Raw genomic sequence first — 25,062 nt, forward strand, 5'->3', positions numbered from 1 at the left:
TGAGGTGGGGACCAGCAGCCAGCCAGAAAGCCTGTACATTGAAACTGAGCCTTTGTGAGGGCCCTGGGGAATGCAGCCTTGCTTCTGAAACTAAGTCCCCCTAAAACCGAGCTTCCTCGCTACATCTATGATTAATCTCTCTGGCCATAACTTTATTCCCTTTCTCGTCCCCTCTGACCTCCATCCTGTGCTCACTGAACACTAATCAACCAGGGTCAGGTGACTAAGATTGCTGTTATTGATAAGATTGTACATAACAATCATACTAATGAAAACCGCTACCAGTGTTAAGGTCACACAGGCAGGTCATTTCTCCAGTGCAAGGTGAGCTCAGAGACCCCTGAGCGATGAGCTGCCAGAGACATCCTGACTCCTGAAGCCGTAGTGAAGAAATGTCACAGGATTATGATTAATCCTAGTCCCTTTGTTCCTCTCCCTTAAAACACTCCCAACTCAAAGACCAAGCTGGAGGGGATCTGAGGCTCATCTCCACTCCCAGCAAGTAAATCCTCACTGCAGACTCCTGGCATCCCAGGAGTCCTTGCCTACTTAGAAATCCATCGCAGCCTCAAGCATCCTGGAGAGTTCCTGACCAGTGTTCAGTTTCTGCCTCTCACCACCCAGGGAGAGTGGCCACAGAAAGAAGACAGCACAATGGCAGAGTATGACTGCCTCTTCAGGAGTATTCAGAACAGCAAACTTACAGGGATGGGGAGAGAGTCTGGTGCCTAGGGCTGGGGTTCCAGTGAAAGGGTGTGCAATGTCTTCCTGGGCAATAAAAATGTCCTAAAATTGATGATGGGGGGTGTAGATGCACAGCTCTGGGCTGTGAACTGCACACTTTAGAAGGGTGAGTGTTATGACTTGTGAAATGCATCTCAACAGAAAAACAAACATGACAGCAGAACTAAGAGATATACATACAATAGAAGCCTAGAGCCTCATGCCGCTCTTTTCATGGGAAATCCCTGAGTTTGGGGGTCATTTTTGGCTCAGCTGGAGGCTACTGGCCACGTGGGAGAAAAACCTACAGCTGTGGAGGGGGTCCCCCGTCTATGCTGGCTCTTTGCCTCTTCTTCGTCCCTAAGTCAGAACTTAGTTTCCTCGGGAGCTGCAGAGGGGCTGCCTGAATGAACTCACCCTCAAAGCTGTAGCGCAGGGGTTCCGTCTGTAGTTCAGGAAACTTGTTGGCTTGGGGCCTCTGTGCGCCACACCCTGCTCTAGGCCTGGGGCTGCACCCACTGTCGTCAAAGAGGACAGAAACACAGTGAACAATGAAAAAGTAAATCATGAGATGTATTAAAAAGTGTCAGTGCAAGAAAAGAAAAAAGCAGAGCAGGGTAGGCGGTTGGGAGTACAGCGTTGGGGTGCAAGTTTAAACTACTGGGTGAGCAGGGAAGACCCTACTGAGAAGGTGTCATCTGAGCAAAGACCACAGGAGGCAGGAGAGAGGCCTGCAGGGACCAGGGAAGGAGCGGTCCCGCCCAGGCGCGCGGTGGGGCCACAGCTCGCGGAGGCGCCAGGGTATGAAGCGTGTTTTCTTACCATGTCAGCTAATCCCCAGGGGCAGCAAATAGGCAAATCACCCAATCCACAGTTTACCCCAGCCCTTTCTCCAGAGGCTCTCACAGTCCAGGCCGCTGCTCCCCTGGTCTGCTCACCCCGGGGCCAGGAACCAGAAAGCCAGGGGCAGTTTATTTAGTTATTCAACTCCCGGTGCCTACACTGTGGAAACCACAGTACAGGCTCTTGGCAGCATTTCCCCACGGAGTGAACCTCCGGTCTGGCCCTTGGGCTCCCCCACGTGGCCAAACGTGCGTGCTTCCCGTTTCTAGGAATGTGTCATTATAGACCCTCCCTTCGTGACAGCCATTCCCGTGTCTCCGAGTCTTACCATGCCTGATTAAAACGAACCCTGGATCCCCCGAAAAGACGGGGTCTTTGGCCGCTCTCCTGAGAGTAATGCCCACTCCCCGCTCCCACCTCCCCCGGGTGGTCCAGAGCAGAGGAGGATGTGACAGCCTCGCTGGTTGCTCAGCTGAGAAGGGATCCTGGGCTGCGTGGTCCTGCTGAGTTCAGTGGTACTGGGACCAGGGCGGGGCTGTAGAGGTGGTGAGAAATACAGTCAAGATACGTGGTGGTTGCAAAGCCTGTCCAATCAGATCAGATGTAAGATGTGGAAGGATAAGAAGACCAGGCAACTCCAAGTTTTGCCCTGAGCAAACGAAGGGCGGCGCTGGCCTTGCCTGAGATGAAGCCGGTTTCTGGAGGAGGGCTCGGTTGGAGTTCAGCTCTGGGGTGCCGCCTTGGGGGTGTCTGTCAGTTTTCCAAGCAGAGAGGTCAGCTAAGCTGCTAGATACACGAGTTTGGAGCTGGGAGGGAAAACTGAGCTGGACGCACTTGGGAGTGGCCAGCAGGTGGGTGGTATTTCAGGCCATGAGATCTGAGGAGACTGGCAGGGGTGGGCACGGGAAGACCCGGGAGCCCACTGGAGGGAAGTGCATCAAGAAGCCAGGTGTGACCACCCGTGTAACATGTTTCTGAGAGGTGAGCTGACCACGAAATTTGGAAACAGGAAGGCTGTTGTTTCTGGTAGGTTGCTGGAAGACAGGACTGGTAGGAAATGAGAGGACCGGGTGTGGGAGGACTCACCCTCATATGCACTGAAAACCCACAGCAGGTGTGGCCTCCGAGAGACACGTGACCTGGGGAGACAGCGAACCTCTCTGGGACTGGGTGATATCTGCAGAGTCTGAACCTCAGAGGTTGACGTCGGGGACCAGGGAGGAGGGGTGATGGTCTGGAGTGAAGAGCCAACCAGAAAAACCCACTTGTCACAGCTGCCGCGGCTGCAGGGAGTTGGGGCTGTGACTCAGCTGCTGGCTCCGGGAATAGGCAGAGGAGTGGTTCTGCCCCCAGGCTCACTTCTTCCAGAGGAAAATGAATGGCTGTAGCAGGTTGAGGCCACGGAGGGAAAATCTGACAGTTTCATCGAGGACATTCCTTCCTGATGTGTGATTATTCTGGATAGAAAGTGGGATAATCGATTAGTCACACTCAGTCAATTCCAGGAACACAGAAGTAGGTAAAGAAACCAAGGAGAGCCTCTGTCCTTGGGGTGCCTGGCCCATGGCTGGTGAGCATGAGGCCCAGGAGCAGAGATACAGAAGTTCCCCCAGCCTGGCTGTGGCCTCGCTCTCCTGGTGGCCCTTTGGCAGGCTCAGCTCTTCCCAGGTATTTGAAACCAAAAGACAGCAAAGCACTTTGTGGAGAACAGGGAGGCTCATCCCATCCCATGTGCAGTTCCTGCCGAGAGGAGCTCTGGCAGCCTGAGAGCCGCCCTCCTTCCCGCCCACATCAGTGTGGTCCTTCCTTCCACCCCACTCCCGTCCCCTTCTCCTGCTCGTGGCTCCTGTGTTTCCCTTCCTCCCTGACCCTCAGTCTAGTGTGCTCACCACCAAGAAACATGTACTTTCTGAATGAGTGTGGGGATCATAATTCAAAACCCCAAATTGTTATTTTCCTTCAAAAAGTTCACAGTGGTCTTCAGGTTGATATCAGGACTGTCTCCAAGAGGCAGAAAGGAATGCAGAGAAAGCCCCCATCCAACCTGAGACTTCAGTAAGGAATTATTATTGGATGGAGGAACAATGGGGAAGGGATGGCTGTAGGTGGAGGGAGGAGATCCAACATTTCATGAGCATTTCATGAGCTTCTGAGACCAAGTCCTGTGTGGACACACGGAAACAGCATGCTTACTCGAACTGCTTAGATTCCTTGAATCTCCTCATGAAGGAAGGACTGGGAAAGTGATTATGGTCACTTCACGAATGAAGAATTGTAATCCAAACCCAGGGGTCTTACCCTCAGACTGCGTGTGTGTCAGTGGCAGAGACAGGATGGCCCAGGAGACCCCTGCCCTCCAGATCCTTCCTCTCAGTTTAAATACCACTCCCCATCCCACCCCCAGATACAGATGGCCTTCCCTCTCCTTCCTTCTGAAGGAGCAGCATGAAGATTCATTAATTATAGCAACAAATGGCTTTATGACCCTTGTATAAAGATGCTACTGAAAGAAAAGATAACGCAGAGTCAGAGAACTGCCCTGGTGGTTCAGTGGTTAAGAATCCGCCTTCCCATGCAGGGGACTCAGGTTCGATTCCTGGTTTTGGGAACTAAGATTCCACATGCCACGGGGCAACTGTGCCCACTAGCTGCAACTACTGAAGTCCGAGCACTCAAGAGCCAATGGTCTCCAACAAGAGAAGCATGCACACTGCCACTAGAGAAAGCCCATGTGCCGCAGCAAAGACATAGTTCAACCAAAATAATAATTTAAAAAGAAAAAGAGTGAGAAGTGTTATTTAGTGTGTCCTTAGCAGGCACTTCGCTGCATACAGGTGCCCCTACAGCTCCTGCTAGTGCCTGTGGAAGCCTCTGAATTGAGTGACAATAAGAAATCATGGAACTCATTATTATTATAGAGTTCATAACACAAAACATTAACTGGTGAAGTTCTACAAATTAACTGGTGAAGGTCTACAGAATTCCTCATATCTTTTTCACTGATATATAATGGACACGTGCCATTGTGTTAGTTTCAGATATGTAGCATAATGACTCACTATTTATACCTATTGCAAAATGGTCATCACAGTGAGCCCTGCCTGCATGGGGTCTGTTTTCTCTCTGTCACTCAGATCAGATAAATTCTTCTGAAATATCAACCTTGAAAGATTCCTGTAAATCCTTCTGAAAGTCAGCTTCTGTAACTCTATGCTCTCATCTCTCTTGTACTACTGAGCTCAGCCCGTGAATTCTAGAATTTCACCTATTACATTTTTTTTCAATTCTGTAATTTCCATTTGGTTCTTTTTAAAAACTTTACTTATTTGGCTGTGCCAGGTCCTGGTTGCAGCATGTGGGATCTTCGATCTTCACTGTGGCATGTGGGATCTAGTTCCCTGACCAGGGATTGAATCCAGGCCCCTTGCATTGGGAGCACAGAGTCTTAGCCACTGGACCACCAGGGAAGTTCCCTCCATATGGTTCTTTTAAAAAAATATGTACTTCTATTTCTTTGCTGAGGTTTTCTGGGTTTGTTTTTTTCATCTAGAGTGTATGTGCTCAGTCATGTCCGCCTACAACTGCATGGACTGTAGACAGGTTCCTCTGTCCATGGGATTTCCCAGGCGAGAATATTGGAATGAGTTGCCATTTCCTACTCCAGAGGATCTTCCTAACCCAGGGATTGAATCCACCTGCAGTAGCAGGTGGTACCATAGCACCACCTGGGAAGAAGCCCCACAGGGCTTATGAATGTTAAGAGCCCATCAGCACCGGTTTTTAAATTGTTGTTATAAGCAGCAACCACAAGGTGGCAGGATTATTTCATGCCCATCTAGTTCCCAGGGCAAGCAGTTCAGTTCAGTTCAGTTCAGTTCAGTTCAGTGGCTCAGTCATGACCGACTGTTTGCAACCCCATGGACTGCAGCACGCCAGGTCTCCCTGTCCATCACCAGCTCCTGGAGTTCACCCAGTCTCATGTCCATTGAGTCAGTGATGCCATCCAACCATCTCATCCTCTGTCATCTCCTTCTCCTCTCACCTTCAATCTTTCCCAGCATCAGGGTCTTTCCAAATGAGTCAGTCATCAAGTGGCCAAAGTATTGGAGTTTCAGCTTCAACATCAGTCCTTCCAATGAACACTCAGGACTGATATCCTTTAGGATGGACTGGTTGTATCTCCTTGCAGTCCAAGGGACTCTCAAGAGTCTTCTCCAGCACTACAGTTCAAAAGCAACAATTCTTCGGTGCTCAGCTTTCTTTGTAGTCCAACTCTCACATCCATACATGACCACGGGAAAAACCAAAGCCTTGACTAGATGGACATTTGTTGGCAGAGTAATGTCTCTGCTTTTTAATAGGCTGTCTAGGTTAGTCATAACTTGCCTTCCAAGGAGTAAACGTCTTTTAATTTCATGGCTGCAGTTACCATCTGCAGTGATTTTGGAGACCCAAAAAATAAAGTCAGCCACTGTTTCCACTGTTTCCCCATCTATTTGCCATGAAGTGATGGGACCAGATGCCATGATCTTAGTTTTTTGACTGCTGAGCTTTAAGCTAACTTTTTCACTCTCCTCTTTCACTTTCATCAAGAGGCTTTTGAGTTCCTCTTCACTTTCTGCCATAAGGGTGGTGTCATCTGCATATCTGAGGTTATTGGTATTTCTCCCAGCAATCTTGATTCTAGCTTGTGCTTCTTCCAGCACAGCGTTTCTCATGATGCACTCTGCATATAAGTTAAATAAGCAGGGTGACAATATACAGCCTTGACATACTCCTTTTCCTATTTGAAACCAGTCTATTGTTCTACATCAAGTTCTAACTGTTGCTTCCTGACCTGCATATAGGTTACTCAAGAGGCAGGTCAGGTGGTCTGGCATTCCCATCTCTTTCAGAGTTTTCCACAGTTTTTTTGTGATCCACACAGTCAAAGGCTTTTGCATAGTCAATAAAGCAGAAAGAAATGTTCTTTTGGAACTTTTTTGCTTTTTCAATGATCCAGCAGATGTTGGCAATTTGATCTCTGCTTCCTCTGCCTTTTCTAAAACCAGCTTGAATTTCTGGAAGCTCATGGTTCATGTATTGTTGTAGCCTGGATTGGAGAATTTCGAGCATTACTTAACTAGCATGTGAGATGAATGCAATTGTGTGGTAGTTTGAGCATTCTTTGCCATTTCCTTTCTTTAGGATTGGAATGAAAACTGACTTTTTCCAGTCTTGTGGCCACTGCTGAGTTTTCCAAATTTGCTGACATATTAAGTGCAGCACTTTCACAGCATCATCTTTCATGATTTGAAATAGTTCACCTGGAATTCCATCATCTCCACTAGCTTTGTTCGTAGTGATGCTTCCTAAGGCCCACTTGACTTCACATTCCAGGATGTCTGGCTCTAGGTGAGTGATCACACCATCATGATTATCTGGGTCGTGAAGATCTTTTTTGTACAATTTTTCTGTGTATTCTTGCCACCTCTTCTTAATATCTTCTGCTTCTGTTAGGTCTATACCATTTCTGGCCTTTATTGAGCCCATCTTTCCATGAAACATTCCCTTGGGATCTCTAATTTTTTTTGAAGAGTTCTCTAGTCTTTCCCATTCTATTGTTTTCCTCTATTTCTTTGCACTGATCACTAAGGCTTTCCTTGCTATCCTTTAGAACTCTGCATTCAAATGGGTATATCTTTCCCTTTCTCCTTTGCTTTCACTTCTCTTCTTTTCACAGCCATTTGTAAGGCCTCCTTAAATAGCCATTTTGCTTCTTTGCATTTCTTTTTCTTGGAGATGTTCTTGCTCCCTGTCTCCTGTACATCACAAACCTCCATCCATAGTTCACCAGGCACTTTGTTTATCAGATCTAGTCCCTTAAATCTATTTCTCACTTCCACTGTATAATCATAAGGGATTTGATTTAGGTCATACCTGAATGGTCTAGTGGTTTTCCCTACTTTCTTCAATTTAAGTCTGAATTTGGCAATAAGGAATTCACGATCTGAGCCACAGTCCACTCCCGGTCTTGTTTTTGCTGACTGTATGCAGCTTCTCCATCTTTGGCTGTAAAGAATATAATCAGTCTGATTTTGGTGTTGACCATCTGGTGATGTCCATGTGTAGAGTCTTCTCTTGTGTTGTTGGAAGAGGGTGTTTGCTATGACTGGTGCGTTCTCTTGGCAAAACTCTATTAGCCTTTGTCCTGCTTCATTCCTTGCTCCAAGGCCAAATTTTCCTGTTACTCCAGGTGTTTCTTGACTTCCTACTTTTGCATTCCAGTCCCCTATAATGAAAAGGACATCTTTTTGTGGTGTTAGTTCTAAAAGGTCTTGTAGGTCTTCATAGAACCGTTCAGCTTCTTCAGCATTACTGGTTGGGGCATAGACTTGGATTACCATGATAATGGATGGTTTGCCTTGGAAATGAATAGAGATCATTCTGTTGTTTTTGAGACTGCATCCAAGTACTGCATTTTGGATTCTTTTGTTGACTATGATGGCTACTCTATTTCTTCTAAGGGATTCTTGCCCACAGTAGTAGATATAATGGTCATCTGAGTTAAAACCCATTCCAGTCCATTTTAGTTTGCTGATGCCTAAAACGTTGATATTCACTCTTTCCGTCTCCTGTTTGATCACTTCAAATTTGCCTTGATTCATGGACCTAACATTCCAGGTTCCTATGCAATATTGCTCTTTACAACATCGGTCCCTGATATTTGCCTGTGCCCAAACTATGGTGGAGGTAATGATAATGGTGACGTCCCTCAAAAGATCCTATGTATGTACTGCTACAGTCTGTGCCCCCAACCCTGCAGCAGGCCACCCCTGACCCACGCCTTCACCAGAGTTCCTGGACACCCATAGGCAAGTCCAGGACAGTCTCCTGTAGGGTCAATGTTCGTTTCTCCTGGGTCCTGTTGCACAAAGTTCTGTTGTGCCCTCCAAGAGTTTATTTTCCAGTCCTGTGTAAGTTCTGGCAGCTCTATGGTGGGGTTATGGTGACCTCCTCCAAGAGGACTTATGCCATACTTACACCCAAAGCCCCTCTCCCTGTGGCAGACCACTGCCATCCTGTACCTCCACAGGAGATGCTCAAACACAGTTCTGTGAACATGTGAATTCGCCCCTCCTACTGTCTTGCTGGGGCTTCTCCTTTGCCCTTGGACCTGGGGTATCTCCTCACAGCTGCTCCAGTGCCTACCATCTTACTGTGGTTTCTCTGACCTTGGACGTGGGTTATCTCCACACAGCCAGTCCAGCGAAGTGCAGCCACTGCTCCTGACCTTAGATGTAGGGTATCCGCTCTCAGCTGCTTGCTGCTCTAGCACTGCACAGCCTGGAGCTCTTAAATTGAAGAGTTCACTCATTATTAGAGAAATGCAAGTCAAAATCACAATAAATTATCATCTCACACCAGTCAGAATGGCCATCATCAAAAACGTCCACAAACAATAAATGTTGGAGAGGGTATGGAGAAAAGGGAACCCTCTTACACTGTTGATGGGAATGCAAACTGATACAGCCACTATGAAGAACAGTGTGGAGATTCCTTAAAAAAACTGGGAATAGAACTGCGATATGGCCCAGCAATCCCACTGTTGAGCAAACACCCCAAGGAAACCAGAATTGAGAGACATACATGTATCCCAGTGTTCATTGCGGCACTGTTTACAATAGATAGGACATGGAAGCAACCTAGATGTCCATTGGAAGATAAATGGATCAGAAGTTGTGGTACATACACACTATGGAATATTATCCAGCTATAAAAAGGAACACATTTGAGTCAGTTCTACTGAGGTGGATGAACCTGCAGCCTATCATGCAGAGCAGAATGAAGGAAGTCAGAAAGAGAAAGACAAATAATGTATATTAACTCTTATACATGGAAATGAGAAAAAATGATGATCCTACATGCAAAGCAGCGAAGGAGACACAGTTGTAAAGAACAGACTTTTGGACTCAGTGGAAGAAGGCAAGGGTGGCCTGATTTGAGAGAACAGCATTCAAACATGTACATTACATATATGTAAAACAGATGACCAGTGCAAATTCAATTCATGAAGCAGGGCACCCAAAACTGGTGCTCTAGGACAACCAAGAGGGATAGGGAGGGGAGGGTGGTGAGTTCAGGATGAGAGGGACACAGGTATACCTGTGGCTGATTCATGTTGATATATGCAAATACCATCACAATATTGTAAAGTAATTATCCTCCAGTTAAAATAAATTAGAAGAAGACCCTATTGCTAGGAAAGATTGAAGGCAGGAGGAGAAGGGGAGGACAAAGGACGAGATAGTTGGGTGGCATCACTGACTCAATGGACATAAGTTTGAGCAAGCTCCAGGAGATGGTGAAGGACAGGGAAGCTTGGCATGCTGCAGTCCATAGGGTCACACAGAGTCGGACATGACTGAGCAACTGAACAACACAACAATTCATTAATTGAAAAAAAAAAAAGGGAGATCAATAGTAACACAATAGTGGGGGACTTTAACACTCCACTTGTACTAATGGACAAATCATCCAGCCAGAAAATTAATAAGGATACGCGAGCCATAAATGGTACATTATAACAGATAGACTTATTTTATATTTATAGGACATTTCATCTGAAAGTAGCAGAATACACTTTCTCAAGTGCACACAAAACATCCTGCAGGATAGATCACATTTTGGATCACAGATCAAGCCTCAGTAGGTTTAAGAAAATTGAAATCATATCAAGCATCTTTTCTGACCACAATGCCATGAGATTAGAAATCAATTATAGGAAAAAAAACTGTAAAAACCACAAACATATAGAGGTTAAACAATATGTTATTAAATAACCAATGCATCATTGAAGAAATCAAAGAGAAAATGAAAAAATACTTAAGAGACAAATGAGAATCCAAAATGTATGGGGTGTAGCAAATGCAGTTCTAAGAGGGAAACAAGAAAAATCTCAAATAAACAGCCTATCCTTAAACCTAAAGCAACTAGAGAAAGGAAAACAACAACAGCAACAAATGAAAACCCAAAGTTAGTAGAAGGAAAGAAATCATAAAGATCAGAGCAGAAAAATGAAATGGAGATAAAGCAAACAGTCAATATCAATGAAACTAAAAGCTGGTTCTCAAATAGCTTCTATTTCCTTGTTATGACTTCTTAGATATGCCCATCATTTAAAAGTGAATGTTTAATTTCCAAACACATGGGTTTTTTTTAGTATCTTTGATATTAATTTCTCATTTAAAAGCTTTCTTCTCTGCAATCACCCTCTGTGGTTTTTCAGTCTACTAACTTTATTGAGGCTTTCAATGGCTAAGTCAAAGATCTCTATTGGTAAATGCCACATTGCACTTGAAAATATGTGGGCTATTTTCAAAAGGTTTTGATATTCATCTCTAACATAATTCCACAGACCCTCTATAAGAGAACAGACCCTCTATAATTTCAATAGCTTTAGACTATGAAATTTTTGAACCTGGTCTTATGTCTCTGGATACGTTCTAGTGTCTCCTAGTTCATAGTCTATGGGAACTTGAATAGAATTTGTATCCTACTGTTGTGTGAAAATTGCATAAATCTTAATTATGGTGAATTTGTTCATAGTGCTTTTTAGGTCTGCTATGCAGATGACACCACCTTTTTGGCAGAAAGTGAAGAGGAACTCAAAGGCCTCTTGATGAAAGTGAAAGAGGAGAGTGAAAAGGTTGGCTTGAAGTTCAACATTCAGAAAACAAAGATCATGGCATCTGGTCCCATCACTTCATGGGAAATAGATGGGGAAACAGTGGAAACAGTGTCAGACTTTATTTTTTTGGGCTCCAAAATCACTGCAGATGCTGATTTCAGCCAGGAAATTAAAAGACGCTTACTCCTTGGAAGGAAAGTTATGACCAGCCTAGATAGCATATTAAAAAGCAGAGACATTACTTTGCCAACCAAGGTCCATCTAGTCAAGGCTATGGTTTTTCCCGTGGTCATGTATGGATGTGAGAGTTGGACTGTGAAGAAAGCTGACTCACTGGAAAAGAGTCTGATGCTAGAAGGGATTGGGGGTAGGAGGAGACGGGGACAACAGAGAATGAGATGGCTGGATGGCATCACCAACTTGATGGACATGAGTTTGAGTGAACTCCGGGAGTTGGTGATGGACAGGGAGGCCTGGCGTGCTGTGGTTCACGGGGTCGCAAAGAGTCAGACACGACTAAGCAACTGAACTGAACTGATATCTTTCTATTTCTCTGTCTATTCATTCCATTAATTTTTAAATGTTTGATGTTGAAATTCCAACTAAAAACCTTAATTTGTATATTTAAAAAGTAATTGTAATATATAGTAGAACTATGGTGGCTCAGAGGTTAAAGCATCTGCCTGCAATGTGGGAGACCTGGGTTCGATCCCTGGGTTGGGAAGATCCCCTGGAGAAGGAAATGGAAACCCACTCCAGTACTCTTGCCTGGAGAATCCCATGGAGGGAAGAGCCTGGTAGGCTACAGTCCACGGGGTTGCAAAGAGTCGGACATGACTGAGCTACTTCCCTTTCACATATGTAACCTTCTGTGTTTTCCAAATCTCCTGTAAATGTGTTATCATGTTTTCATAATTTAAAAAGCAAAAAATAAAAAAAAAATAAGCTGGTTCTTTCAGAACATATACAAAATTCTTATTTAGCCAGACTCATCAAGAAAAAAGAAAGAAGACTCAAATCAACACAATTAGGGGCTTCCTGGAGGTCCAGTGGCTAGGACTCCATGGTCGCATTGCAGGGGGCCTAGGTTTGTTCCTTGGTCAGGGAACTAGATCCTACATGACGCAACTAAAGATCCTACATGCTGCAATGAAGATCTAAGATCCTGTGTGCCAGAACTAAGACTTGGTGGAGCCAAATACATAAATATTTTAAAAAACAAATCAATAAAATTAAACACTGTTCAGTTCAGTTGCTCAGTCGTGTCCGACTCTTTGTGACCCCATGAATCACAGCACACCAGGCCTCCCTGTCCATCACCAACTCCCGGAGTTCACCCAAACTCATGTCCATCGAGTTGGTGATGCCATCCAGCCATCTCATTCTCTGTCATCCGCTTCTCCTCCTGCCCCCAATCCCTCCCAGCATCAGAGTCTTTTCCAGTGAGTCAACTCGTCACATGAAGTGGCCAAAGTATTGGAGTTTCAGCTTTAGCATCAGTCCTTCCAGTGAACACACAGGACTGATTTCCCTTAGAATGGACTGGTTGGATCTCCTTGCAGTCCAAGGGACTCTCAAGAGTCTTCTCCAACACCACAGTTCAAAAGCAACAATTCTTTGGCACTCAGCTTTCTACACAGTCCAACTCTCACATCCATACATGACCACTGGAAAAACCGTAGCCTTGACTAGATGGACCTTTGTTGGAAAAATAATGTCTCTGTTTTTTAATATGCTATCTAGGTTGGTCATAACTTTCCTTCCAAGGAGTAAGCGTCTTTTAATTTCATGGCTGCAATCAGCATCCACAGTTGGCTATAAACCCCAGTACAAATAAAAAGTTTTTAAAAATCAATAAAATTAGACATGAAAATGGAGAAGTTATGATGGCTACCACAGAAATACAAAGGATCATAAGAGATTATTACTACAAGCAACTATATGCCAATAAGATGGACAACCTAGAAGAAATGGAAAGATTTTTAGAAGAATATAGCCTACAGAAACTAAACTAGGAAGAAATAGAAAATATGAACAGACCAATAACAAGTAGTGAAATTGAAACTCTTATTTAAAAAATCTTCCAACAAACAAAAGCCCAGGGCCAAATGGCTTCATATGTGAAATTCTTTCCAACATTTAGAGAACACCTAATACTTGTCCTTCTCAAATGCTTCAAAAAATTTGCAGAGAAGGAAATACTCCCAAGCTCATTCTACAAGGCCACCATCACCCTGACACCCAAACCAGACAAAGATCACAAAGAAGAAAATTGTTCATCACTGATGAACAGAGACACAGAAATCCTCAACAAATTACTAGCCTACAGAATTCAACAACACATTAAAAGGATCAAACATAATGACCAAATAGGCTTTATCCTAGAAATGCAACGATTCTTCAATATATACAAATCAATCAATGTGATACATCATGTTAAAAAATTGAAGAATAAAAACCATAAGATCATCTCAATAGAGGTAGAGAAATCTTTTGACAAAATTCAACACCCATATATAAAAACTCTCCAGAAAGTAAGCTTAGAGGAAACCTACTTCAACGTAATAAAGGCCATATATGACAAACCTACAGCTAACATCATAGGTGAAAAGCTGAAAAACAATCCCTTTAAAATCAGAAACAGGACAAGGGATGTTCACTCTTGCCACTTTTATTCAACATAGCTTTAAAGTGAATGGCAATCAGATAAGAAAAAAGTAAAGGAATTCAAATTGGAAACAAAGAACTAAAACTGTCACTATTTGCAGATGACACACTATACATGTTGTTATTTAGTTGCTAAATCATGTCCAACTGGCTGGAAGAAGCACAAGCTGGAATCAAGATTGCTGGGAGAAATATCAATAATCTCAGATAAGCAGATGACACTACCCTTATGGCAGAAAGTGAAGAGGAACTAGAAAGCCTCTTGATGAAAGTGAAAGAGGAGAGTGAAAAGGTTGGCTTGAAGCTCAACATTCAGAAAACAAAGATCATGGCATCTGGTCCCATCACTTCATGGGAAATAGATGGAAAAACAGTGGAAACAGTGTCAGACTTCATTTTTTTGGGCTCCAAAATCACTGCAGATGCTGATTGCAGCCATGAAATTAAAAGACGCTTACTCCTTGGAAGGAAAGTTATGACCAACCTTGATAATATATTAAAAAGCAGAGACATTACTTTGCCAACAAAGGTCTGTCTAGTCAAGGCTATGGTTTTTCCTGTGGTCATGTATGGATGTGAGAGTTGGACTGTGAAGAAGGCTGATCGCCGAAGAATTGATGCTTTTGAACTGTGGTGTTGGAGAAGACTCTTGAGAGTCCCTTTTACTGCAAGGAGATCCAACCAGTCCATTCTAAGGGAGATCGATCCTGGGTGTTCATTGGAAGGACTGATGCTAAAGCTGAAACTGCAATACTTTGGCCACCTCATGCGACGAGTTGACTCACTGGAAAAGACTCTGATGCTGGGAAAGGTTGGGGGTGGGAGGAGAAGGGGACGACCGAGAATGAGATGGCTGGATGGCATCAGCGACTCAATGGACATGAGTTTGGGTGAACTCCGGGAGTTGGTGATGGACAGGGAGGCCTGGCGTGCTGTGATTCATGGGGTCGCGGAGAGTCGGGCACGACTGAGTGACTGAACTGAACTGAACTGAACTGGACTGTCTAGGCTCGCCTGTCCATGGGAATTCCCAGGCAAGAATACAGGAGCAGTTTGCTGTTTCCTTTGCCAGGAGATCTCCCTGACCCAGGAGTTAAGTCTGTGACTTCTGTTTGGCAGTGAGTTTCTTTTTTTGCCTTTTAAGTTACATTTAATTTAATTTTGAAATTAATTAATTTTAACTGGAGAATAATTACTTTGTAATATTTTGATGATTTTTTGCCATAAATCAACATGAATCAGCCTTGGGTACACATGTGTCCCCCATCATGAACCCCCCTCCCACATCCGTTCCCATCCCATCCCTCTGGGTTGTCCCATATCTCCAGCTTTGAATGCCCTGCTCATGCATCGAACTTGCTCTGATCATCTGTTTTACATATGGTAATATACATGTTTCAATGCTAATCTCTCAAATCATCCCACCCTCGCCTTCTTCCACAGAATCCAAATTCTTTACCACTGATCCACCAAGGAAGTCCAGTACTATACATAGAAAATCCTAAAGATGCTATCAGAAAACTACTAGGGCTCCTCAATAAATCTGGTAAAGTTGCAGGCTATAAAATTAACATACAGAAGTCTCTTGCATTCCTATACACTAACAATGAAAGATCAGAAAAAGAGATTAAGGAGACAATCTTATTTACCATTGCAACAAAAAGAATAAAAAACCTAAGAATAAACCTACCTCAGGAGGCAAAAGACCTGTGATCAGAAAACTATAGGATACTAATGAAAGAAATCAAAGAAGACACAAACAGATGGAGAGAGGTACCATATTCTTGAAGTGGAAGAATCAATATTGTCAAAATGACTATACTACCCACAGTTATCTACAGGTTCAATGACAGTTTTATCAAATTACCAATGGCAGTATTCACAGAATTAGAACAAAACTTTTACAAATAGTGTGGAAACCCGAAAGATTCTGAATAGTCAAAGCAATCTTGAGAAAGATAAACGGAGTTTGAAGAATCGGGCTTCCTGAATTTAGGCTATGCGACGAAGCTACAGTCCATCAAAACAGTATGGTACTTGTACAAGAATAGAAAATAACTCAATGGAACAGGATTGAAAGGCAAGAAAGGACGCTATGCACCTATGATCCATTAATCTATAACATAGGAGTCAAGACTATACAATAGAGGAAAGACGGTCTCGTCAATAAATGATGCTGGGAAAACTGGGCAGCCACATGTTAAAAAATGAAATTAGAATACTCTTTAACACCACACACAAAAATCAACTCAAAACAAATTGAAGACCTAAATGCTAGACCAGATACTCTTAAAGGAATATACAGACAGAACTCTCTCTGACATAAGTGCTAATAGGATCTTTTCTGATTCACCACCTACAGTAATGAAAATAAAATGAAAACAAAAATAAGCAAATGGGACCTAATTAAATTTAAAAGCTTTTGCACAGCAAAGAAAATCATAAACAAGATGATAACCCTCAGAATGGGAGAGAATATTTGCAAATGACACAGCCATCTAGGGATTAATCTCCAAAATATACATAGCTCATTCAGCTCAATATCAAAACAACAAACCACCCAATCAAAAAGTGGTCACAGGACCTACATGGACAAGACCAAAATATTTCTCCAAAGAAAAAAATACAGATGGCCAACAAACACATGAAAACAGACTCAACATCACTAAATTATTGGATAATGCAAATCAAAACTGCAATGAGGTATCACCTCACACCAGCTAGAATGGCCATCATCAAAAATTCTACAAACAATAAATGCTGGAAAGGGTATGGAGGAAAGGGAACCGTCCCACAGCTGTTGACGGAAATGTAAATTGACACAGCCACTGAACAGTATGGAGGTTTCTTAAAAAATAAAACATAGAGCTACCATATGACCTAGCAATCCCATTTCTAGGCATATTTCCAATGAAAACCATAATTAAAAAGGATGTATGCATCCTGATGTTCATTGCTGAATGATTTACAATAGCCAGGACATGGAAGCAACCTCAGTGTCCATTGAAAGAGGAATGGAGAAAGAAGATGTGGTACAAATATACAATGGAGTATTACTCAGCCATAGCAAAGAACAAAATAGTACCATTTGTGGAGATGAACCCAGAGACTGTCACACAGAGTGAAATCAGAAAGAGACAAACAAATGTTGTACAGTATCACTTACATGTGAAATCTAGAAAATGGCAGAGATGAACTTACTTGCAAAGTAGAAATAGAGTCACAGATGTAGAGAACAAACTTATGCTTCCCAAGAGGGGAAGGGACGGGGTGGGATAAATTGGGAGATTGGGACTGAAATATATACATTACTAATTAGAACCTACTGTATAGCACAGGGAACTCTTACTCAATGTTCTGTGGTAACCTAAATGGGAAGGAAATTGAAAAAGAGTAGATATATGTATGACTGATTCATGTTTCTGAACATACTAACATACATAGTATCTATACATACATACACAGTATCTATATTGGCAGAGACCAATATAGATGACTTTAATATAATGCTCGGGGAAATGATATGATTCCTGTACTTGTTGGCACGGGACTGAAACCAGATTCAGAGATGCTTGATTTAACAAGATTTTGGGCAGTTGCCAGTGAGGTCACTCAAAAAGGTATAATCAAGCCAGCCACTGAGGGTTTCAAGCAAACTATTGCTCCCTTGGGAAACATGTATTTGTAACTTCTCAGTTCTAAAGGCAGACTTCCAAGCCCCTATCACAGAGAGTGGGTTGCCAAAGTATCATTAATAGAGAGTCCAGCAGAGAAAGTCTCCCAACCAGCCTCTCAGGTGTGATGACAAAGCCAATGAACCGGGAGAAATTAGTAGGAAAGCTCTGGAGTATCCAGATAGACTAAGGAAACTACTGCATGGTACGAAAAGGGACCTGACAGTTGCACAGAACTAACATTATTCCTGTGCATCAGGTCGGAGGATGCTGCATCCTCCTCTGAACCCCATTTCTAAATGTGGTTCAGCCTTGCCTCCCTTCCTTACCAACTTCCTCTCTCCATATGAGGCCACCCTATTATTTCTAGCCTTTGGCAAGTCTTCTAGTCTTATATCAACTTACCACTCAACTATACTGTAACCATAATAGAAACATACATAAAATAACAAGCCCCTGGGTGTCATTTCTCCATTCTCTGGTTTCTCTGTTCCTCACAATTCTCTAGTTATTGGAAGGATCTGGCAAAATACCATACCCACCTATAAAAGGGCTGCAGTTTAAAGTAAGTGTAACCACAGAAAAAAAACATGAAACAAAAAAGATTTTATGTAATTTTATTTTTTATCCCAATCTAATTTTGGCTTTATTCCTCACTTCCCATTCCCATTCTCTTACTATAAATCCAGACATGGTTTTTATTTTTTTAACAAAATGTTTAAAGTCATGATTATCTAGAGTCATAACATTTTCTATGCTCCAAAAGGGGGGAGACACAGCTTTTGTTCTGCTACTGCATTTTCAAATGCATTTAGCATTAAATGCATGTTAATATATTGCTTAGAAGCTATTTAAAATAAAACCCTTCATCCTTTGAGGTTATTGACATTTTTCTAGTTCACCGACACATCTCCTATAATACATTATTCATTTTCATGAGTGAAGTGGTAACTGTAATAAAAAACAGGATTCTAATCCCTGAGGTGCCATGGAAGAGTTTAAATGGAAGAGGTTGCAATTACAATACAAGATTTGAAAATAGGCCTTAAATAATAAGCATGGATCATGCTATCTGGATCAAAATCACCTCCATGGCAAATAGTCATTTAAGTTGCATTTACTAAGTTAAGGTAACCCTGCTCTTCCTAGCCCTCTTGCTATAATATTTCCTTTTCTATAGAAATAAAACATAGCAATGAAGTCTGCAGAAACTTCTGAGATCCTCAGAAATCAAGAGAAACCACAAGTCCCATTCCTCTAATCTCCACCCACATTCCTGGAGAGGGTTTTCAGCACCATTCCAAGATCTAGAAAGGTTGATGAAATGACTTGGTTTTTCTACTTCTCCATGTAGCCAAAAGGGACAAATCTGTCACACTGTCTCGAAAACGACAGCGTCCTGCTTATCTCTGCCACCATAACATTAGCAGAACTGCATTCAACTCTTAGTGCCCACTGTCTCTGTGGGGCCCTTTCTCTCCCAGGCAGCTAAACAGTGGGGCATGGTTTCCTGTTCCTGCCCCTAGTAGTAGCGGTTCAGGCTCCTGGTGCCAGGAACCTCAGGCTGGCCATTCATCCAAATCTCCCTGATGATACGTTCCCGCTCCTCCAGCCGCTGGGCTCGCTCCAGCTCCTCCACTGAGGTGAAGACATTCTTGTTCAAAGTCCTTTCAAAGCGCCGATGTCTCCTGATTGAGATGTCAGATGCTGCATCCAAGCTGCCATCCTCACTGTCGCTGCTGCTTTCTTGGTCCTTCAGAAACTTCTGGGAATGCTGACAGCAGTCTGTGTGGCAAGAGATCCTCATCACCAAGGCAGCTAGGGTGAGGACCAGTCCAATACACACACCAGAGACAAAGTACAGAGCTGCTCCCTCGGGATTTTCTGTTGGAGAAGGAGGAAGAAGAGAACATTTGAAAGATGACAACTATATACTCAGAGAGCAAATATGACTTCTGCACAGGATGGACCCCTCTCACCAGGCCTCCTGTTGTCCCCTTCTTCTCCAGCCCCCAATCTTTCCCAGCATCAGAGTCTTTTCCAGTGAGTCAACTCTTCGCATGAGGTGGCCAAAGTATTGGAGTTTTAGCTTTAGCATCAGTTACTAGCTTATAGTAGATGCTAAACAATATTGGAGGGATTGATAAGCTAGTAACTGTGCTTAGATGCCATTTGCTTGGCATCTAAGCACAGTTACTAGCTTATATTGCACAAATCTTTGCTTCTGAATTTTCTCCTGAAACTCCTTGAATTATCTTTTAACCATAGTTGTAAGCAACTTCAGAGATGATCCTTACTTCTCGGTAGTCATACTCTTAAATAAGACCTTCCCCGCAAGGGCTGGACCTGGTGACTCACTTCTAACAAAAGTGGTGGATGACCTGAGATCAGGCAACCCAAGGCTGACTTCCACCTTACTCGTGCTCTGTCCTTCTCACCCATTTGCTCTGAAGCAGTCAGTCCCCATGCTGTGAGCGGACTCCAGAGAGGTCCACCTAGTGAGGAACTAAGGGTGGCCTCTGACTGACAACCGTCAAAGACCTGGACTGCACCAACAGCCATGTAAGTGAGCTTGGATGTGTATGAATATGTGCATATGTCTTCTACATTTTCTTTTGCTTAGCTGTATTTTTTAAGTATTCTATACTTATTGCTATCACATTTGTAATAAGTAATGTTATTTTGAGTTCAGTTCAGTTCAGTTCAGTCGCTCAGTTGTGTCCGACTCTCCGCCACCCCATGAATCACAGCAAGCCAGGCCTCCCTGTCCATCACCAACTCCCGGAGTTCACTCAAACTCATGTCCATCGAGTTGGTGATGCCATCCAGCCATCTCATCCTCTGTCGTCCTCTTCTCCTCCCGCCCCCAATCCCTCCCAGCATCAGAGTCTTTTCCAGTGAGTCAACTCGTCGCATGAGGTGGCCAAAGTATTGGAGTTTCAGTTTTAGCATCAGTCCTTCCAATGAACACCCAAGATTGATCTCCTTTAGAATGGACTGGTTGGATCTCCTTGCAGTCCAAGGGACTCTCAAGAGTCTTCTCCAGAACCACAGGTCAAAAGTATCAATTCTTCGGCGATCAGCTTTCTTCACAGTCCAACTCTCATATCCATACATGACCACGGGAAAAACCATAGCCTTGACTAGACGGACCTTGGTTGGCAAAGTAATGTCTCTGCTTTTTAATATACTATCTAGGTTGGTCATAACTTTCCTTCCAAGGAGTAAGCATCTTTTCATTTCATGGCTGCAATCAGTATCCGCAGTGATTTTGGAGCCCAAAAAAATAAAGTCTGACACTGCTTCCACTGTTTCCCCATCAATTTCCCATGAAATGATGGGACCAGATGCCATGATCTTTGTTTTCTGAATGTTGAGCTTCAAGCCAACCTTTTCACTCTCCTCTTTCACTTTCATCAAGAGGATTTTGAGTTCCTCTTCACTTTCTGCCATAAGGGTGGTGTCATCTGCATATCTGAGGTTATTTGATATTTCTCCCGGCAATCTTGATTCCAGCTTGTGCTTCTTCCAGCCCAGCGTTCCTCATGATGTACTCTGCATATAAGTAAAATAAGCAAGGTGACAATATACAACCTTGACGCACTCCTTTTCCTATTTGGAACCAGTCTGTTGTTCCATGTCCAGTTCTAACTGTAGCTTCCTGACCTGCATACAGGTTTCTCAAGAGGCAGGTCAGGTGGTCTGGTATTCCCATCTCTTTCATAATTTTCCACAGTTTATTGTGATCCACACAGTCAAAAGCTTTGGCATAGTCAATGAAGCAGAAATACATGTTTTTCTGGAACTCTCTTGCTTTCTCCATGATCCAGTGGATGTTGGCAATTTGATCTCTGGTGCCTCTGCCTTTTCTAAAACCTGCTTGAACATCTGGAAGTTCACGGTTCACATATTGCTGAAGCCTGGCTTGGAGAATTTTGAGCATGACTTTACTAGTGTGTGAGATGAGTGCAATTGTGTGGTAGTTTGAGCATTCTTTGGCATTGCCTTTCTTTGGGATTGCAATGAAGACTGACCTTTTCCAGCCCTGTGGCCACTGCTGAGTTTTCCAAATTCACTGGCATATTGGGACATAAAATTTTAAAGTGAATCATCTCCTGGTGGATCCTTGAGGTGGCCACAACCCTGGTCTTGCAGCAAACCTGTGGAACCCTTTGAACAGAGAACCCAGCTATGAAAATCCCAGGTTCCTGACTTATAGAAACTGAGAAAATAAATACTTGTTGTTTTGAGATACAGAGTGTCCCTGAATTACAATGGCTGGACTTACAATTTTTTTAACTTCACAATGGAGTGAAAACAATATACATTTAAGTAGCAACTTTACTTCTAATTTTGAATTTTAATCTTTCCTTCTGCAAGCAATATACAGTATAATACTCTCTCCTAACGCTGGGGAGTAGATGCAAGCTGTGCTCCCAGTCAGCCTTGTGATCAGTTACAGCCATTCTGAAGTTAGACAACCATCTGGTATTCTGCTTTCAATACAGTAGTCAATAAATTATATGAGATTCTACTTATAAAACAGGCTTTGTGTTAGATGATTTTGTCCAACTACAGATTAATGTAAGTGTTATAAACAAATTTGAGGTAGGTTAGGCTATACTATGATATTCCAAGGGTTAGGTGTATTACGTTCATTTTTTTAAATATAAAATAACAAATGGGTAGAAGACCTAAACAGACATTTTTCCAAAGAAGACATACAGATGGCCAAAAGGCACATGAAAAGATGCTCAACACCACTAATTATTAGAGAAATGCAAATCAAAACTGCAGTGAGAGATCACCTCACACCAGTCAGAATGTTGTTGTTGTTCAGTTGCAAAGTCGTGTCCAATTCTTTATAACCCCATGGACTGCAGCAAGCAAGGCTCCTCTGTCCTTCACTGTCTCCTAGAGTTTGCTGAAACTCATGTTCACTGAATCAATGATGCTATCTAACCATCTCATTCTCTGCTGCCTCCCTCTCCTTTTGCCTTCAATCTTTCCCAACATCAGGGTCTTTTACAATCAGTTAGCTCCACACATCAGGTGGCCAAAGCTCTGGAGCTTCAGCTTCAGCATCAATCCTTCCAATGAGTATTCAGGGTTGATTTCCTTTAGGATTGACTGGTTTTATCTCCTTGCAGTCCAAGAGACTCTCAAGAGTCTTCTCTAGCACCGCAATTGGAATTCTGATGGCAAGAGTGAACATCGACATTTTAGAAATGAGTGAACTAAAATGGACGAATAGGAGAATTTAATTCATATGACCGTTATATCTACTACTGTAGGCAAGAATCCCTTAGAAGAAGTGCAGTGGCCCTTATAGTCAACAGGAGCCTGAAATACAGTACTTGGGTGAAATCTCAAAAATGACAGAAGGATCTCAGTTTGTTTCCAAGGCAAACCATTCAACATCATAGTACTTCAAGTTATGCCCCAACCACTGATGCTGAAGAAGCTGAAGTTGAATGGGTCTATGAAGACCTACAAGACTTTCTAGAACTAACACCAAAATAAGGTGTGCTTTTCATCATAAGGGATTGGAATGCAAAAGTAGGAAGTCAAGAGATACCTGGAGTTGTTACTCCAAGACAAGTTTGGCCTTGGTATACAAAATGAAGCAGGGCAAAGGCTAACAGAATTTTGCCAAGAGAATGTACTGGTCATAGCAGATACCCTCTTCCAATAACATAAGAGATGACTCTGCACATGAACATCACTAGATGGTCAATACCAAAATCACACTGATTATATGCTTTACAGCAGAAGATAGAGAAGCTCTATACAGCCAGCAAAAGCAAGATCAGGAGCTGACTGTGGCTCAGATCATGAACTCCTTATTGTTAAATTCAGGCTTAAATTGAAGACAGTGGGGAAAACAAATAGGCCATCCAAGTATGACCTAAATCAAACCCCCTATGATTATACAGTGAAAGTGACAAATAGAGTAAAGAAATTGGATCTGATAGACAGAGGGCATGAAGAACTATGGACAGAGGTTCATAACATTGTACAGGAGGCGGTGACCAAAACCATCCCAAAGAAAAAGAAATGCAAGAAGACAAAATGTTTGTCTGAGAAAAGAAGAGAAGTGAAAAGCAAAGAAAGGGAAAGATATATCCATCTGAACGAAGTTCCAAATAATAGTAAGGAGAGATGAGAGCCTTCTTAAGTAAACAATGCACAAAAAATAGAGGAAAACAATAGAATGGGAAAGATTAGAGATCTCTTCAAGAAAATTAGAGATACCAAGGGAACATTTCATGCAAAGATGGGCACAATAAGGACAGAAAACAGTAAAGACCTAGCAGAAGAAATTAAGAAGTGGCAAGAATATATAGAAGAACTGTACAAGAAAGATCTTAGTAACATAGATAACCGTGATGGTGTGGTCACTTACCTAGAGCCAGACATCCTGGACTGTGAAGTCAAGCAGACCTTAGGAAGCATTACTATGAACAAACCTAGTGGAGGTGATGGAATTCCAGCTGAGCTTTTTCAAATCCAAAAAGATGATACTGTGAAAGTGCTGCACTCAATAAGCCAGAAAATTTGGAAAACTCAGCAGTGACCACAGGACTGGAAAAGGTGAGTTTTCATCCCAATCCCCAAAAAGGGCACAACTGTGCTCATTTCACATGCTAGCAAGGTAATCCTCAAAATCCTTCCTGTTAAGCTGCAACAGCACTTGAACTGTTGAATTTCCAGATGTACAAGCTGGATTTAGAAAAGGCCAAGAAACCAGAGATCAAATTGCCAACATCTACTGCATCACAGAAAAAGCACGAGAATTCCAGGAAACACCTACTTTTGCTTCATTGACTATGCTAAAGCCTTTGGCTGTGTGGATCACAACACACTATGGAAAATTCTGAAAGAGATGGGAATACCAGACCACCTTACCTGCCTCCTGAGAAATCTGTATGCAGGTCAAGAAGCAACAGTTAAAACTGGACATGGAACAATGGACTGGTTCCAAATTGGGAAAGGAGTATGTCAAGGCTGTATATTACCCTACTTATTTAACTTATGTGCAGAGTACATCATGTGACATACTGGGCTTGATAAATCACAGGCTGGAACTGAGATTGCCAGGAGTAATATCCATAACCTCAGATATGCAGATGACACCACACTAATGGCAGAAAGTGAAGAACTAAATAGCCTCTTTAATGAAGGTGAACAAGGAGAGTGAAAAGCCTGGCTTAAAACTCAACATTCAAAAAATGAAGGTCATGGCATCTGGTCCCATCACTTCATGGCAAATAGATGGGGAAAAAATAGAAACAGTGTCTTAACATTATTTTCCTGGGCTCCAAAATCACTGTGGATGGTGACTGCATCCATGAAATTAAGACACTTGCTCCTCGGAAGAAAAGCTCTGACGATCTAGACAGCATATTAAAAAACAGATATCACTTTGCCAACAAAGGTCTGGCTAGTCAAAGCTATGGTTTTCTAGTAGTCATGTACAGATGT

The 25,062-nt window shown here is 42.8% G+C and overlaps 1 protein-coding gene across 3 annotated transcripts in view; it reads right to left on the bottom strand.

Annotated features, from left to right (window-relative positions):
• Nucleotides 1–17,909: 17,909 nt before the first annotated feature.
• The window catches only part of EVA1A (eva-1 homolog A, regulator of programmed cell death), a 62,557-nt gene continuing 55,404 nt past the window's right edge, over nucleotides 17,910–25,062 (bottom strand). Inside the window, exon 2 of one of the 3 annotated variants that reach the window (XM_055399964.2) lies at nucleotides 17,910–19,461. In XM_055399964.2, coding sequence (XP_055255939.1) covers nucleotides 19,100–19,461 — 362 coding nt within the window. In that variant the 3' untranslated portion in view covers nucleotides 17,910–19,099. The remainder of the gene's footprint in view (nucleotides 19,462–25,062) is intronic. The other 2 variants (XM_088841409.1, XM_055399961.2) reach the window with 2 other exon arrangements.

This window comes from Moschus berezovskii, chromosome 11 (genome assembly GCF_049115385.1).
Source record: "Moschus berezovskii isolate FMDL1 chromosome 11, NW_MosBer_1.0, whole genome shotgun sequence".
NCBI classification, from domain to species: Eukaryota; Metazoa; Chordata; class Mammalia; order Artiodactyla; family Moschidae; genus Moschus; species Moschus berezovskii.